The sequence below is a fragment of the Mastigoproctus giganteus genome, chromosome 12 (assembly GCF_048544385.1).
Source record: "Mastigoproctus giganteus isolate SK-2022 chromosome 12, ASM4854438v1, whole genome shotgun sequence".
Taxonomy (NCBI): Eukaryota; Metazoa; Arthropoda; class Arachnida; order Uropygi; family Thelyphonidae; genus Mastigoproctus; species Mastigoproctus giganteus.
Genome location: NC_143586.1, coordinates 36411120 through 36427471, shown reverse-complemented (window position 1 = coordinate 36427471; position 16352 = coordinate 36411120). Strand labels below are relative to the sequence as shown.

General features: G+C 34.7%; 1 protein-coding gene across 1 annotated transcript in view; it reads right to left on the bottom strand.

Moving 5' to 3' along the window:
• Positions 1-16352, bottom strand: part of LOC150076884 (eukaryotic initiation factor 4A-III) — a 51141-nt gene that overhangs the window by 21379 nt on the left and 13410 nt on the right. The window contains exons 4-7 of the mRNA XM_090386457.1: positions 13668-13800; positions 11214-11294; positions 10140-10281; positions 446-584 (exon numbers count right to left, since the gene is read on the bottom strand). Coding sequence (XP_090242583.1) covers positions 446-584; positions 10140-10281; positions 11214-11294; positions 13668-13800 — 495 coding nt within the window. The remainder of the gene's footprint in view (positions 1-445; positions 585-10139; positions 10282-11213; positions 11295-13667; positions 13801-16352) is intronic.

The following is a 16352-nucleotide window of genomic DNA, read 5'->3' as shown; positions in this document are numbered from 1 at the left end:
CAGAAGGACAACTGTACATAGTTGTATCTTTTCCTTTCAAGGAAAAGCTACAACTTTACACAAAATAATAGAAAGAAAAGACACAACTCTCTTTTGTAAATAGCAAATTATTTACATGCATAAAAAAAAAGATTTAATTCCAAGGTAAAATTTCACCGTTGTAATCAAATGTACATTTTTTTTAGCTGCTCTCAAGTGACATTAAACTGGTTGGTCATATTAGTGTTTGGCCAACTTATATAGCTTTAATTTGGAAGAGCAGTCTGTGTTAAGTTACAAAGTTCACTGAATACATGATCGTGCTTAAAAAAAATAAAAAAAAGTATATCACTTTTTTTAAACAATATTTAACAATGAACCCTTATTAATTACCACATATTTTAATTTAAAAATTAAGGTTTCATAAAATGCATTTCTTCTAAACAAAAATGTTAATTGAGATTACCTTTCTTTTGGTATTACAAAAGATGACAGCTTGTGTTATTGTAAGGGTATCATACAAATCACATAATGTGTCAAATTTCCATTCTTCCCTTTCTACAGCAACAAAGAACTGCTTGATGCCTTCTAATGTCAATTCATCACTGGATTAAAAAAAAAAAAAAAAAAAAAACAATGAATTTATTTGAAAGAAATTTCTGAGCAATTAAAAATATGCTGCAATTCAATAAAACTTTTCAAGAAGAACTGTACCCATGGAATAAGGATGCCAGAGATGCTAGTAAGTGTAAAATGTATAAGGGTGATAGCTATATTCAACCTTATACACACTGAGTGATCACTGAATCATGATCACCTATCTAATACTGTACTGGACCACCAGTCCCATGAATAACAGAGGCGCCTCCATAGCCAGGTGGGCAGGAGCAGCAGTGCGTAGCACACACTTATTGATTAGACCGGGGTTCGATCCCGTGACCACCAAATACGGAGGATGCGGAAAGGTCAGGAAATGACCACCGCATATCCCCGGAGCAATAGGCCTTAGTTGCTAATGCTCCTAAAAAATAAAAAATTAAAAAAAAAAAATGAATAACAGCTGCTATTTGCCTAGGCACTGAATCCACTAAGTACCTGAAGACATCCATAGGGATCTGAAATTCTGCATGCAGGACTTTTCAGTGTTGGAACAGATGACAGATCCATATCCACATGCCTCACTTCCTGTTCAAAAACATCCCACACTTGTTCAATTGGAATAAGGTCAGGTGAATCTGTAGGCCAATCAAGACAGGTGATATCAGCAGTTTTCCTCAAATCACTTGTGCACAGTGTTACCCTGATGACACAGTGCATTATCATCTGGGAAGATCCCATTTCTGTCCAGAAAAAAAAAATGCAATGTGGCAGGATACACATGGTCTCCTAAAAGCTTCATGTAGACCTCACCAGTGAAATGCTGGTCCATACACACCAAGGTTCCAACAAAACATGTCTCATATTAAGCAACCACCACCTGGATAGTGCACACACTTATTGATTAGACCGGGGTTCGATCCCGTGACCACCAAATACGGAGGATGCGGAAAGGTCAGGAAATGACCACCGCATATCCCCGGAGCAATAGGCCTTAGTTGCTAATGCTCCTAAAAAATAAAAAATTAAAAAAAAAAAATGAATAACAGCTGCTATTTGCCTAGGCACTGAATCCACTAAGTACCTGAAGACATCCATAGGGATCTGAAATTCTGCATGCAGGACTTTTCAGTGTTGGAACAGATGACAGATCCATATCCACATGCCTCACTTCCTGTTCAAAAACATCCCACACTTGTTCAATTGGAATAAGGTCAGGTGAATCTGTAGGCCAATCAAGACAGGTGATATCAGCAGTTTTCCTCAAATCACTTGTGCACAGTGTTACCCTGATGACACAGTGCATTATCATCTGGGAAGATCCCATTTCTGTCCAGAAAAAAAAATGCAATGTGGCAGGATACACATGGTCTCCTAAAAGCTTCATGTAGACCTCACCAGTGAAATGCTGGTCCATACACACCAAGGTTCCAACAAAACATGTCTCATATTAAGCAACCACCACCTGGATAGTGGGCACCATGAATAATGCTTCCTTGCATCACACACGAAGGTATCCATCGGCATAATACACCAGATATGTGGACTCATCTGACCAACACGCTCGTTTCCAGTCCAACCGCATGTTGTTACAGCACAGCAAGAGAAGGTGCCTCTTAGGTTGTCTGCTGTGAGACCACAATAAGTCTGAGTATGTGGCCCATCATTTGGGATACTGTTCTTGCATTGACCTGACATCGAGCTTGTGCAATGCACTGCATGCTCTGCCCACCACAAACACCGCCAAGGGCAATCTTTTACAGTTCTGCCAGCGGGAGGTGGTTTGACCGTCCAACACTATTCTTTGTACAACTTAACCACCTGACAAGACATGCCACATCCAATACGAAAACACCTAATGCACGAGCTCCCACAATCATGCCTTTTTGAAGCTCCACGATATCTTTACTACATCCCGTAAGCGCTAATTTATCACTTTGACCTGCATGATCAAATGCAAATTACACTGTTCAAACAACTACTTTTTCATTTTTTAAATTCTTGTTTCAAATTTTACAAGTTTATAAATTTAAATATCTATTGGCATTAACTGCAATAAAGAAATCATAACTAGCTTTTGTTACATTGACCAAAACTTAAATAAATAAATAAATAAAATAAATAACTAAAAAATAAAAATTATTTATTATTTGCCTTTACATCATCTGTAGATTTTGATATCATTCCCTTTATCCCCTCATTACATTAAATGAATTTGAAAAGTAACCCATCAATCACAACTCTCTGCCTCCTACTCTGCAGTCAGCCTCCAATCCATCTTAGAATCTCATTTGGTATTCCAAGATGTTCCAGCTTATATAGTAACCTCTCAAGAGAGACATTGAGTCAAATGCTTTGCTAAAATGGAGATAAACAATGGCAAAATTATTTCCTACATCCAGCACATAAAAATATTCCAAGTAAAATATGATTTTGCCTTAAAATCATGTTGACATGGTTTTCTTAAACCACGTTGTGCAGCCTTCAGAATTCTATTTCTATCTAAACATTGTCCCTATATTGTATATCGTACTCTTTATCACTGCCTCCATGATTTTCCCTACTACTGAAGTCAATCTGACTTCAGTAGTGGGGAAATCCAGAGGAATTTCATCTGAGTCTAATGATGCCCTCAAAATTATCCTTAATGGTTCAATGCACTCTTTTGCTGCATCCTTCAAAATTACTGGGTATATGTCATTGACTCCAGAAGCCTTACTTGCCTTTAGACTCAAAAGTTTTTGTAATAAACAATCATTTATTATTTCAACATCACTAATTTCATATTGCTTAGCCTGACCCATTCAGCATCTCCTCGCCAAGAATTGTCTTTTTCCTATAAAGATGTATTAGAATTACATCACTGTGAATTTTAGTATTCCACTAGTACAATAATCATTTTTGATATCCATCATGAACTGCTTCCCATATCTTTTTTGGTTTCCTTCTTTATTCAAGGGTTAGTAAAATAATAAGAGGAGTTTACCTCAATATAGTACGTAGAACACTTCCGTATGATACCCTCCAGAAATTAAAACGGAAAAAACTAAAAAATTGACAACTTACCAGTACATTAGAGTAAAATATAAATAATTAAATAATCAATTTAACACAATTCAAATCAATTTAAAACAATTAAAAATCAAATTAACGCAATTAAAAGAACCTAACAAAAATATTCAAAACGATTTTCCTTCCTCTTTGAGAGAAAGGAAAAATGATTTTCTTTCCTCTTTGAGAGGAAAGAAAATCGTTTTGAATATTTTTGTTAGATTCTTTTAATTACGTTAATTTGATTTTTAATTGTTTTAAACTGATTTGAATTGTGTTAAATTGATTATTTAATTATTTATATTTTACTCTAATGTACTGGTAAGTTGTCAATTTTTTAGTTTTTTCCGTTTTAATTTCTGGAGGGTATCATACGGAAGTGTTCTACGTACTATATTGAGGTAAACTCCTCTTATTATTTTACTAATATTATTATCAACATAGAACATATTGAATATTACAGCTCTGAGTCATACTATCTAATTTATTCAAAGGTGTACAGTAGTTAATATTGTATTATAAAATCAAAGCTATGTCAGAATTAACAATAAATTTTAAGCTAATTCTTGCCTTTCCTTCCAAACACCTGCCTGATGAAGTAGAGGAACCAAAGCTTTTACTTCATCATTCAGCTGCTATGGATTTTGTGCGTCCCAACTAAATTCATGATATGCAGAATAAGATCATTAAAATTTTCACAATAATTCACATAGTTATGTATAATCAGCAGTAGTATAACAACAACACTCCTTCTATTGCTAGAGATAACGTGAAAAGCAATGATTCCACAAACAGCCTTAAACATAGTAGGGATTATGCTACATGCCATTATAATCTAAAGAGTGTATAAGTACAAAAATTGAATATTCAGAATATATACAAATACACAAATTGCAGTGACAATGTAGAAATAAGAGTGAAGTCATATGAAAAAGGTGATTTTTTTTTTAAACTTTATCAGGATATTTATAGGAGTCTGGATGCAGGATAAATGGAATCTTTTAATCAAAATTTCCAGGATAATTTTAAAATCAAGATGGCAGTATATAAGCAGGAATTTTTAGTAAAGCACAAAAGCTCTGAGGAAAAACATAAAATTCCACATACATTGGTCATTGATTTTTAACATCAAATAAATAAAAGGTCTATGGAAAAATTAAATAAAACTGACTATATTCAAATCATAATTAATATTCTCTGATTATAAAATAAGTCGAAAAATCTTTGACAAAGGACGCAAAGAAAAACAGCAAAGCGTTCTTTATGTATGTAAACTCAAAAAGGAAGGGGACAAATCAGATTGGTCCACTTGATATCAATGGTTCGACTGCTGAGGACCCTACTCAGGTAGCTGACAAAACTGAATGAGTACTTTGCATCTACATTCACACATGAGGAGTTATTCAGGGAGGAAAATACCAGAAGTTTATGAAACTCTAGTAGGAAGCTAAATGATTTTGTAATAACTGAGAGCAAAGTGAAGGAGAAATTGTTGAAGTTAAACAAGAAAAACACCTGGGGGTGGATGGGATGTATTCAGTCATATTAAAGGAGGCAGCAAAGGAAGTAGGCAAACCCTTAGCCATAATTATGAGAGCTTCCTTGGACTCAGGGATGGTCCCCTTGGACTGGAGATATGCAAATGTGACCCCAATTCACAAAGGAAGATCAAAGGGTGACACATAATTACAGACCTCTAATTTAACTTCTGTTTCAGGGAAATTAACGGAGGCCTCACCAATTTGATTGGATACTACAATGAGAACACAAAGGAACTGGATGCAAAAAATAATTTTTATATCATATACAGTCGGTCCTCGTATAACACGTGTTTACGTTACACGAATTCGATCATACACGATTTATAAATAGGGGAACATTATCTTATATAACACGAACCGAATTCGCTTATGCATGATTCGCCTTTGTGTTTACAAGAAATGGCAGTCGAACGCGGAATCACCCCAACCGAACGCAACACGATAGGAATGAAGAAGATTCTGAAAATGTATTTATGTGTTTTATATCAGTGAAGGGGAAACACATTTCATCATAATAATGTAAAAACCAACAATTCCAGCTATCGATATAATCACAAATGAAATTAGATGGAGTTTACTACCAGTTTATAACAGATTCCACTAGCAGAAACGAACTGGAAATTGTGCTTTAGAAATGTGCTTTAGTTAAATGTGGGGTGTTAATAGTGTATCTCGGCCTTTACGGTGTTGTTTATTCAGTTGCTATACGCCCGCAGCCTTGTTTATGTTTAAGCGTGCCTCCTCGTTTTGTAATTGTGCTTTATTCCCTAAAAATTAGTAAAATACTTAAAAGGCGTGAAAAGGAAGCGTCCTGGCGAACACACTGCAGATTCAGAGAGAGAGAGAGAGAGAGAGAGAAAAAAAAAGCAATATCGATAAACAGAGGCGGACTGGGTCAAAAATTCTTACCCGGGAAAATTTATAGTGGCCTCATACTACGGTTTATGGCCAAAATCACACCGGCCTCCGGCATTTCCCGGGTAAGGCTTATGGCCAGTCCGCCTCTGTCGATAGAGAAAAAAATATATGAAATTGTGAAACGCTTTGAGCGAAATGAAAGACCATGTGATATTGCACGTGCTACAGACCTAAATGAGGCAATGCCGAGAATTACAAAGAATGGAGAGAAAATAAAAACAACTTTCATAGCAGGAACAACTCAAAGTGTAATTAAAATTCATTAGATTAAGACAAGAATTGGAAGAGATGGAACGGCTGTCATCTGTTTGGATAGAAAATCAAACAAAAAACAAGTTTGCTTAAGATAGAAGCAAAAGCGTTAGCAATATTTTATTACGTAATAGTCGTAATTAAATACGTAAGCATTTTATTACGACTTATGTATTATAATTTATACTTACATATTATAAAATATGTAAGCATTTTATTACGACTATTTTATTTAATATAATAAATTTTTTACGAATAAAATACATATTTTATTCGTAAAAAATACTTTTTTAGTATTAAAAAATACTAAAAATACTTTATTATAATATAATAAATAATAAAAAATATTTATTATATTATAATAAAAAAATATATCTTTTATTACGTATTTTAATCGTTATAAAATACGTAAGTATTTTATAACGATTAAAATTACCCGATTATTTATTGTGTTTGGTAATGTTTTGGTTCCAAATGTGTGTTCAATCTTGGGTGGTCGGCACCTAACCCCACTTTTCCCATAGGGCCTGTTGTTTATATTGCACGATTTTGCATTGCACAAGGGTTTCTAGGAACACAACTATCGTGCTATACGAGGACAGACTGTACTTGGATTTCAGGAAAGCTTTTGATACTGCTGCACATGGAAAACTGCTGTACAAGTTGAAGCAGTATGGCATTAAGGGTAAGTTGCTGCTGTGGAGAAGAGGTGGTAATCAGTGGACATTGCTCTTCATGGACTAATGTTATTAATGGTATCCTCCAGGGGTCCGTGTTGGGCCCATTGTTGTTTTCGGTATTTATCAATCATATTGATGAAGGTATATCAGGCTTAATATCCAAGTTTGCAAACAATATGAAGGCCGGCAGGGTTGTTAATGACACTAACGACGGTATGCTACTGCAACAAGATCTGGAAAAGTTGAGCAAATGGGCTGAGAGTTGGCAACTGAACATTGACAAATGTAAAGTACTGCATATGAGTAGAAATAACCCCAGAGCGTGATGTCTAAATTTGCAGATGCTGTTAAAATTGGTAGAGTAGTTAATGATCACTGTCAAGCTGAGCTTCTTCAGAGAGACCTAGATAGACTTCAGGAATGGTCAGAAAAATGGCAGCTATGCTTTAATCCAACAAAGTGTAAGGTATTACACCTGGTAAACAGTAATCCCAAAAAAACTTATTCACTTGGTGGAGTTCAACTAAACCCAGTACTGGAGGAAAGGGACTTGAGTGTTACGATACGGTCAGACATGAAATTCTCTGAGCATTGTAAACAGGTTGCAAGGAAGGCCCATGGTGTCCTATCGATGATCTATCGAACTTTTGCAAGTAGAGATAGGGACGCGATAATCCCATTATATAAGGCTTATGTTAGACCACACTTGGAATACTGTGTTCAAGTATGGAGATCGCACCTAAAGAAAGACATCGAGCTTCTTGAAAGGGTGCAAAGAAGGGTAACTCGCCTGGTGAGATCGGCAAAAGGGCATCCTTATGAAGAAAGACTTTGAATATGTGGGTTGCAGAGTTTGGAAACTAGACACCTCAGAGGAGATTTGATTGAGGTGTTTAAGGCTCTGAGAGGCATCAGTAAAATGAATGAGGACGAAGTTTTCAAGATTATAAATGATGCTAGAACTAGGGGACATAAACTCAAGTTACGGGGGGGAAATGTTTAGATTGGACTGCAGGCAAGTTTTATTTTAGCCAGCAAGTTATAAATTACTGGAATAAGTTGCCTTCATGGGTGGTAGAAGCCGACAGTTTGGGGAAATTCAAAGGTCATCTGGATATTACTTTCGGATAAGGGAAGCGCATAGGATGATAGGTTTAATTTCCTTTTTATTTTTTTTTTTATTAATTATTATTATTCAGTTATTTTTTTTATTTTTTATTATTATTTTTTTAACATTTTTTTATTTTTTGGCTGGTGCAGCATAAGCCATAGGCTTTCTTGCACCATACGGCCGTTACTAATACTAATACTACAATATCAATATCCTGATTAAATGTCAATTAACATATTTTGTTTTCTATATATTAATTTGCTTTCCCAATTCTGAATGGTAAGCTTTGATAAAACTTGATACAGTATACACTGGTGTTCATAGACAATGCATCACCTAGGAATTTCACATTTCTAACCCTTTTTCGCAATGGTATATTACTTTAATGACTAATATCACAAATAGACTAATATCACAAATCGGTACACATCATATAAACAAAAGATATTTATTACAGTTAAGGCAAAGCTAAGTAATATTTGACAGGTGCTCTTAAAATATTCCAAAATGAGCATCTGCAACCTTTATACAACAGTTTTGGTAAACACAACAATTATAGCTGAAATGTTATCAGACGCCCTCAATTTGCTTCAGTTTATCATTTTAAATTCACCAGGTTTGCACCTGGTGAAAAGTTCACCACGTGCAAACTAATATTTAGTTGAACCGCCTCTGGCCCTGATCACAGCAGCACACCATCAAGGCATTGACAAGATCAATTTCTGAAGATAATCAACTGATAGTTTATGGTTTCAAATACGAATTATGGTTTCCTGAAGTTCACTAAGGGTCTTTGGTTTCTTTCTCTCTGGCAACTGCAGATTCCACACGATGCCAACAGTTCTCTATGGGATTCGGGTCTGGGCTGTTTCCCGGCCAGCTAATAGTTGTAATGGACCTTTCTTTCAACCATTTTTCTACCTGTAACAAATTACTGTCAAACCTCTAATGCAGAAATGAAGCTAAAGTAACTACAGAAGTGCCTACTTACACTTTTCGCCCGATGACAAGGAGCAGAGTCATCCTGGAAGATGCAGTTACTTGGCAGGTTGAAATGGTCTCTAATGATTGGCAGCAATTTGCCTTCCAACGTAGCTAGGTATTCACTGGCATTTACGGAACCTTTTATAAACTGCAGGTGACCTACTCTGCAATATGAAAATATCCCATATCACTTGGCTGGTAGGGAATTTCACTGTAGACACCATACGGTCTGAATGGTATTCTTCACCAAATCTATGGCGAATTGTTTGTCTTCCAACAGAGCCATGCAGGTTGAATTTAATTTCATCCGAGAAAATAACTGATTTCCACTGCTCGGGGTTCCATTTGACATGCTCCTTACAACAAATTAATCAGGCCTTTTTCATTTTTTGTGTGTGGAGGGGCTTTTTCTTAGGATGACGGGCTACAAGTCCATTTTTGAAGAGGTGTCTTCTGACTGTTACTGCACTTGCTACCACTCCTGTATATTCTTCCCATTCTCTTTTCAACTCAGATGAAGAAGCTTTACGGTTTTTAAGGCATAAGTGATTCAAAACGCGGTCCTGTTTTGGGATAGAGACTTCTTTGCATCCGGTTCCTTTTTTCCTATCAGCAGAACCAGTATTCTTGAGCTTGGAAAAAAATCTACTCGCTGTCGACTGATTACAAGACACTCTAAAAGCAATACAACGGGAAGAACATCCTTGCTCACATAAAGCAACAATAGCAATCTTTCTTCGTGGTGTCAACTGCACGTAACTTGCCATCCTGACACAAGCAAGGCACTGCAACTGCAACTTTTGCGGTTGCAAAAAAGCACGCTCTGCAACTCTTGCAGAGCGTGCTTATATAGCTGAAAGTAACAGCTGATGCAATATTACATCATCACCTATGCATGTCAATCTTATCTGATGCAATCTGTAAAAATATTGCCACATACATTATTTGAATAACAATTACAATTTTGAGGAGTGATGCACTTTCTTTCAACGCCAGTGTACATGTATAACAACAGAGACTACATACCGTTTGACTAAAATTCGAATGGGATCTGTCATAAATTTGCTTGTCATTTCAAGAATTTCATGTGGCAGAGTTGCAGAAATTAAGCACACTTGGGTACATGGAGGGAGGTATCGGTACACATCATAAATTTGTTCTTTAAAACCTAAAAAAAAAAAAAATTTTATTTATACTGAATTTACAGTTCCCAATGCTAATTTATTAGTTAACTTACTAATTTCTAAACTCTAACTTACCTATAACTTATTATTAAAAACTAATAGAGAAAATCAAGTTTTAGCAATGCATTAAAACATTCTACACACATACAGCAGCAGCATATAATATATCTTATCAATAATAGACTTCAAACAAGGTTCATGTCAGTATATGAGCACCAACTCATCTTCAAGTAACTGACATTTGCCATAGGAGTCTAGCAGACCACAGAACCTAACACTAATTGTTGTTAAGACAATTAGTGAAAATAATTTATATCAGAAAGTTATACTGTTAATAAGACATTTTTTTGGTAAATTCAGTTTTATTCATGATATGACCTCTTTTATAATATCTGATTAGAAATCATTAAGTGCTTGAGAATATAATCAAAAGGAAGTGATCTGATCTGCCATAGGAGTCAAGGAAAAATTGAAAACTATTGCAAAATTGCTCCTACTCATTATTTTACAAATAATTTCTGAATACCTTTCACAGTACCCTGTTGTAAGTGCTGTGAAAGGTCTTCAGAAATTGTGATATGGTGGCTATGAAAAACACAACCAATGCACTTTAAAAAACTATGGAAAAATAACGAATTCCTTCACTGTTATGTAATAAAAAAAGCACTAAGAATACTAACATATAAAATTACAGTAAAACAATTTAAAATTATATTATTAAGCATCTGAAAAGAAAAAAAAAAAAACCAACTTCCATATAAGTTATGGAAAAGGTTTTCATGAAATTTAAGAACACACACACACACACACACACACACACACACACACACACACACACACACACACAACAAGCTAACTTTAAGTGATCAGTAATATATAATTCAAGCATCGTAATTTAACTATAACTTAAACTTACCTTTATTCAGCATCTCATCAGCTTCATCCAGTACTAACATCTTGATAGCACGAGTCCGAAGATTTCGTCTTCTGATCATGTCTAGAGGGAATTATCTTTAATTATACTTTTGATATAAAGTTTATAGAAGCCTAAGTTAACTGAAAAACTGAATTTTACATTAAAAACAAAATTATTATAGATTATTGGTTATTTCTGTGAAATTACAAAAAATTTCAAACCTAATTGGTGTTTGAATTTTTTTATAATCATGAAAAATACGAATAAAGTATAACAATTTTGCTTTTAACTCAAGAGTGGTGGTGGTGAGTCACCTGACAGGCAACCCTCAAAAATAATGATTTATGTAACTATTAATTAGTGCTATTTTTACCATCATACATATAGACAAACTTTACCAAAATTGCCTGCAAATTTGGTAGTTTATTCAGTATTTGCAAACAGGTGCCCTGCAACATGCATTTGCAGGGCACCTGTTTGCGAAGACAACTTGCACAACTTTTGCAGAGTAATTGAGTTTTGAGAATCTGTCAGATTACCTGCCACAAAGTTTAAAATTATTTGTTTACAGGACTACACGCTACAGGACTCTACACTATCTTGTGTTGAGTCCACTTGAATCTTAACACAGTCCAGTTGGAAATGTTTTCACCTGTGGCTGCAACAACCTCAAAAGACAGGACATCATGGGGTTCTGTCTTGCTGTTGGATGGGTGTCTATAAGATTCTGTTCTGGTTGACGTAGCTCTTGGGTGACCTTAGCCAGTTCTTCGTGTAATGATTACTGTCTGCTGAACCTGTTTCCATAGCGACTAGAGGACACTGCCTGACACATTAAGCCAATATGCCACCTGTAAGTGCCTGGCTTCATGTCATCCAATGGCCTGCCATCTGAAAGAATCATCTAAACGACAGTGAGTTGCCATCCTGAGTAGTGGAGATACGGCTATCCCACTGAGCAAGCGAAAAAACAGGAATGAAGTGATGTGGCCATAACCCTTGTTTTTATAGGCATAAATAATTTGCATGATGTGCAGCTCTGTAAGGTAGTATATTGATTCCTACTAGATATTCAGAATTTGCCTGGCAGGATGCCTATTATATCATACAGTCACCTTCGGCAACACTGTTCACAATAAAATATTCATAAAAAATGTTTTGTTCTGTTAATTTTGTCAAGCAGTGTATTTCCGTTATATATATTTATTAAAATCAGTTGAACTCTGACAATGCAAATCACCAGCTATTTCCAAATATCAGATTCATAATTAATCACAGTTAAATGCAGATAGTGGTCCAGATTGTTATCAATCAAACATGTCTGGTATTTAGATTTATTAGACACAATTTAACAAAGGAAAAGAAAAGAAAATAGTAATGAACCAAGGCAAGCATGCCAGCATTTATAGGGCACCTGTTTGCAAACACATAATTTGCACAAGCATGTGAAACATCTCATGCACGGTACATCTGACTATCTCAGAAATTCCAAATATTTGGTTACCTTCTTTTCAAAAAATTTTTGTCACTTTTATGAATTTTTTTAGTTATATTATGCAAAAATATTTGATCATGTGAGTGAAAATAAAAATTATTCTGAATTATGCATTATCAGAGTTTTTGATTTAAGAAAGTTTTTTTTGCATGAAACTGGTATTTTGGTTTCAATCTCTTGGATTTCAAATTCAGAGTTACTACACTTTCAATTTTAAGGAAAAAATTTTGTGTGGATGAATATATAAATAGATTACCTTTTGGCCACTACACTTAGCTTACATTATAAAGTGGTCCAGAGAAAAACTTATACAAGTTTTGTATACAACTTATACAAACTAAAACAAAAAATTAAAGATTAAATTTTAATTGTCAGAGATAAACTGAAAAAAAAAAAAAATTCTTGATTAGATGTGATTTCATTAGAAGTTTTTCTCTTCAAGTTGAAGTGTGGTCATTGTTTCCCATGACAGAAAAAAAAAAAAAAGAAAAAGTTTCGCTTCTGTAAATATGGTCATAGGCTCATCCAGGTGAGCTCTAAAGTTCCCAAACTCTTGACCTTAACTTATTCCAGCAATTAACAGCTCACTGGCTAAAGGAATTAATGCAATGGACCCATCTATTGAAATTACTCCTCAATTCCAGATAACAGGAATAGTTGATTTGGCCATGCACAGAAAGGTTAAGAGGACTATCTAGCATGGGTAAGCAGTATGATTTATTTTTAAATGACAGAATATACTATCACATCATGTGCCAAAGTACCAATGCCAAAATTAACTGAGCTAGATTAAATGTAAGTCTACAACATTTTGTAGACTTACATTTAAAGTCTACAAAAATGTTTACTATGGGTGGATTTCTTATTTCATGAAAAAAAATTTTTTTCAGAAAAAGAGAACAAATAAAACTAAACCGCAATATTCTTCAATTAATGTTTACATGCCACAAAGTACTCACCAAACACCCTTCCAGGGGTACCAGACACAACATGTTGACCATAATCAAGTTTTCTGATATCTTCACCTAAATTCGTACCTCCAATACATGCATGACACTGAACATTCATATAATCACCCAAAGCCAAAATGACCTGAAATAACATGAAAGAATAACCAAGTTTAATATCTATATTTCTTTTCAAAACCAAAATAAACCTGAAGAGTTTTAGCAAACTTAATAATAAATTACAACTATAGTATTCCATACTTCTAATTTGTTAATTACAAACTACACAATACTATAAGTGTTAATCAATGCTTTAAATTTCAGTTTAATACCATCTCAAGCTATGTTACACATGTAACGTATAGCACAACATACATCTGACACAGCAGGCAAATATTTGTTATTTATTAATATAATTAGTAAAAATTTCAGAGCTACAGGGCTCAATAACTTCCACGATTTTTTAATATATTAAAAAATCTTTTAATATATTCTTTCCTCAATCTTTTTTGTGGAATGCTTCCAGTCAATTCTCTATCTCTCTCTCATATGTGAGAAATAAAATAAGATGAAAAAAGTGAAAAAATGAATTCCTTCATTCACAAATCCGATGCGCAATGGAATCGAAAGCCGAGAGCCCCAACCTGACCCCAAAACACATCAAGCCACCGCAGCAAGACCATGTGCGAGAAGACATTGTGTCATAATAAATAGTTAAAACTGGCTCCAATAATAAATAATTAAAATCACAATTAAAAAGATTAAAAACTATTTAAAATTAAACGAAATGCACAGCTGTTTCCCTTCCTTAAGCAGACCATGCTTTTCGGTTGATCGCTGTGTTCACAGGATGGAAATATCACAAAGTGTTTGTGTGTATTTAACTCTGAAATATAGAGAGATTATTTTTATTGGCATGTGCAAAAAAGACCAAAAATCCAAAATTAGATAAGGCCATCGCACATTGATAGAATTTTTGTGCAGTTTCATTTCAAGCATTTCAGCGATCAATAATTTAATGTAATTGTGTTGTATATTTAAAATTACCGCTTCATTGAATAGGAATACATAACAATCATTGATCACGTATTTGGTCATATTTGGATTTGGTCGTATCTCTATGAGTGAGGGAATTCATTAATTCGTTTTTTCACTTTTTTCATCTTATTTTATTCGTCACATATGAGAGAGAATTGACTGGAAACATTCCACAAAAAAGATTGAAGTAATCTCTTACTTTTTAATATATTAAAAAATCGTGAAAGCTATTGAGCCCTGTAGCTCTGAATTTTTTATTAATTCTTATTTGAATATCTTTCCCCGTTGACTTTGCCCTTAATTCTGCTCTCTCTCAACAGTCTATCGACATAATACACACATAATTTAAGTTTGATTATGAGAGATTTTTTGTATAATATGGTGCAAAAATACATCAAATTGACATTGAAATATTCCGCACAAATACATCATATTTCTTTTCTGAAATATTGCCTCCATGAAAATATCACACCTAAATTCGCGAGGGTTAATCTTAATCATAGGCTTCCTGGTATTAGAGAACTGGCTTTTGCTGTCACGCCAAATTATTAAACTCGCCTTAAATTCTCATTTTGCGATGAAGAGGTGTTATTATTCTCAGGTGACTGCACTTGGTGATAAAATAAAAAAATATTTACATTCTAACGATTGGACCGTGTTAAAATCCTTTATAGATTTAAGGCAGGATGCATTGGCTACCGACATAAAAAATAGGCACTCGCTTAGTTTAATGCTTTATTAACAGTTTCATATCGGGATCGACCCCCCCTTATACAGATGCAATATACCCACCAATAACCTGGAGATGTTCATGCAAGCAGACACTCATACACACAGCAGTACGTCCACTATTTTTAGACATAACACAGATCCAGCTTACATGTGTTCTTGCCCACATCATATGCATAATAAGCCGACATATAAACAAGTTACTAATTTTTTTATTATTTTTTTTTTTATGAAAACCCCAAACACGAAAGGTATCAAAACCTATAGTACTTAGTACCATGCATGGGTTGAAGGAGAAGTATGGGGGGGAGGGGATTCCGGAAACTTGAAGGCACTTGTAATCACAACGTGTACAAGAGCAGTTAATAAATTACAAGCATTCATATGCGTTATCTAAGGATCAGATTTCTCTCCTTTCGAAGGGTCTGAACTTTAATTTACCCGCCCTCATACTCTCCCCAAGAAACAATTTGTGATAGACTTTGAATATGGTCTCCACAACATTCCGCAAAAAGACGTATTGGTTCAGCAGGTTAATCAGGTAATCAATAACTCTAAAACTCTTCGGGTATCCAGACTTAATATGAATGAAATTAGAGCATTGCGTAGTCTTAGAGGGAACAAAGATATTGTTATCCAAAAAGCAGATAAAGGGGACACTGTAGTTATTATGGATAAAACGGGACACTGTAGTTATGGATATTTTAGAAAATTGGACTCTATCATATCGGACAGTTCTACTTACGGGGTGATAGACCGGTCTGTATTCCCAAATTTAGTAAACCAATACAACAAAACCCTAACGGCATATCGCAAAATTGATTTTATTTCCATGGTCCAATTTAAAAGAGCTGAAAGCGAGGACATACAATATTCCTGTACTTTTCGGACAAGTTAAACTTCCTAAACCTAGTTTTCCTGTACGCCCTA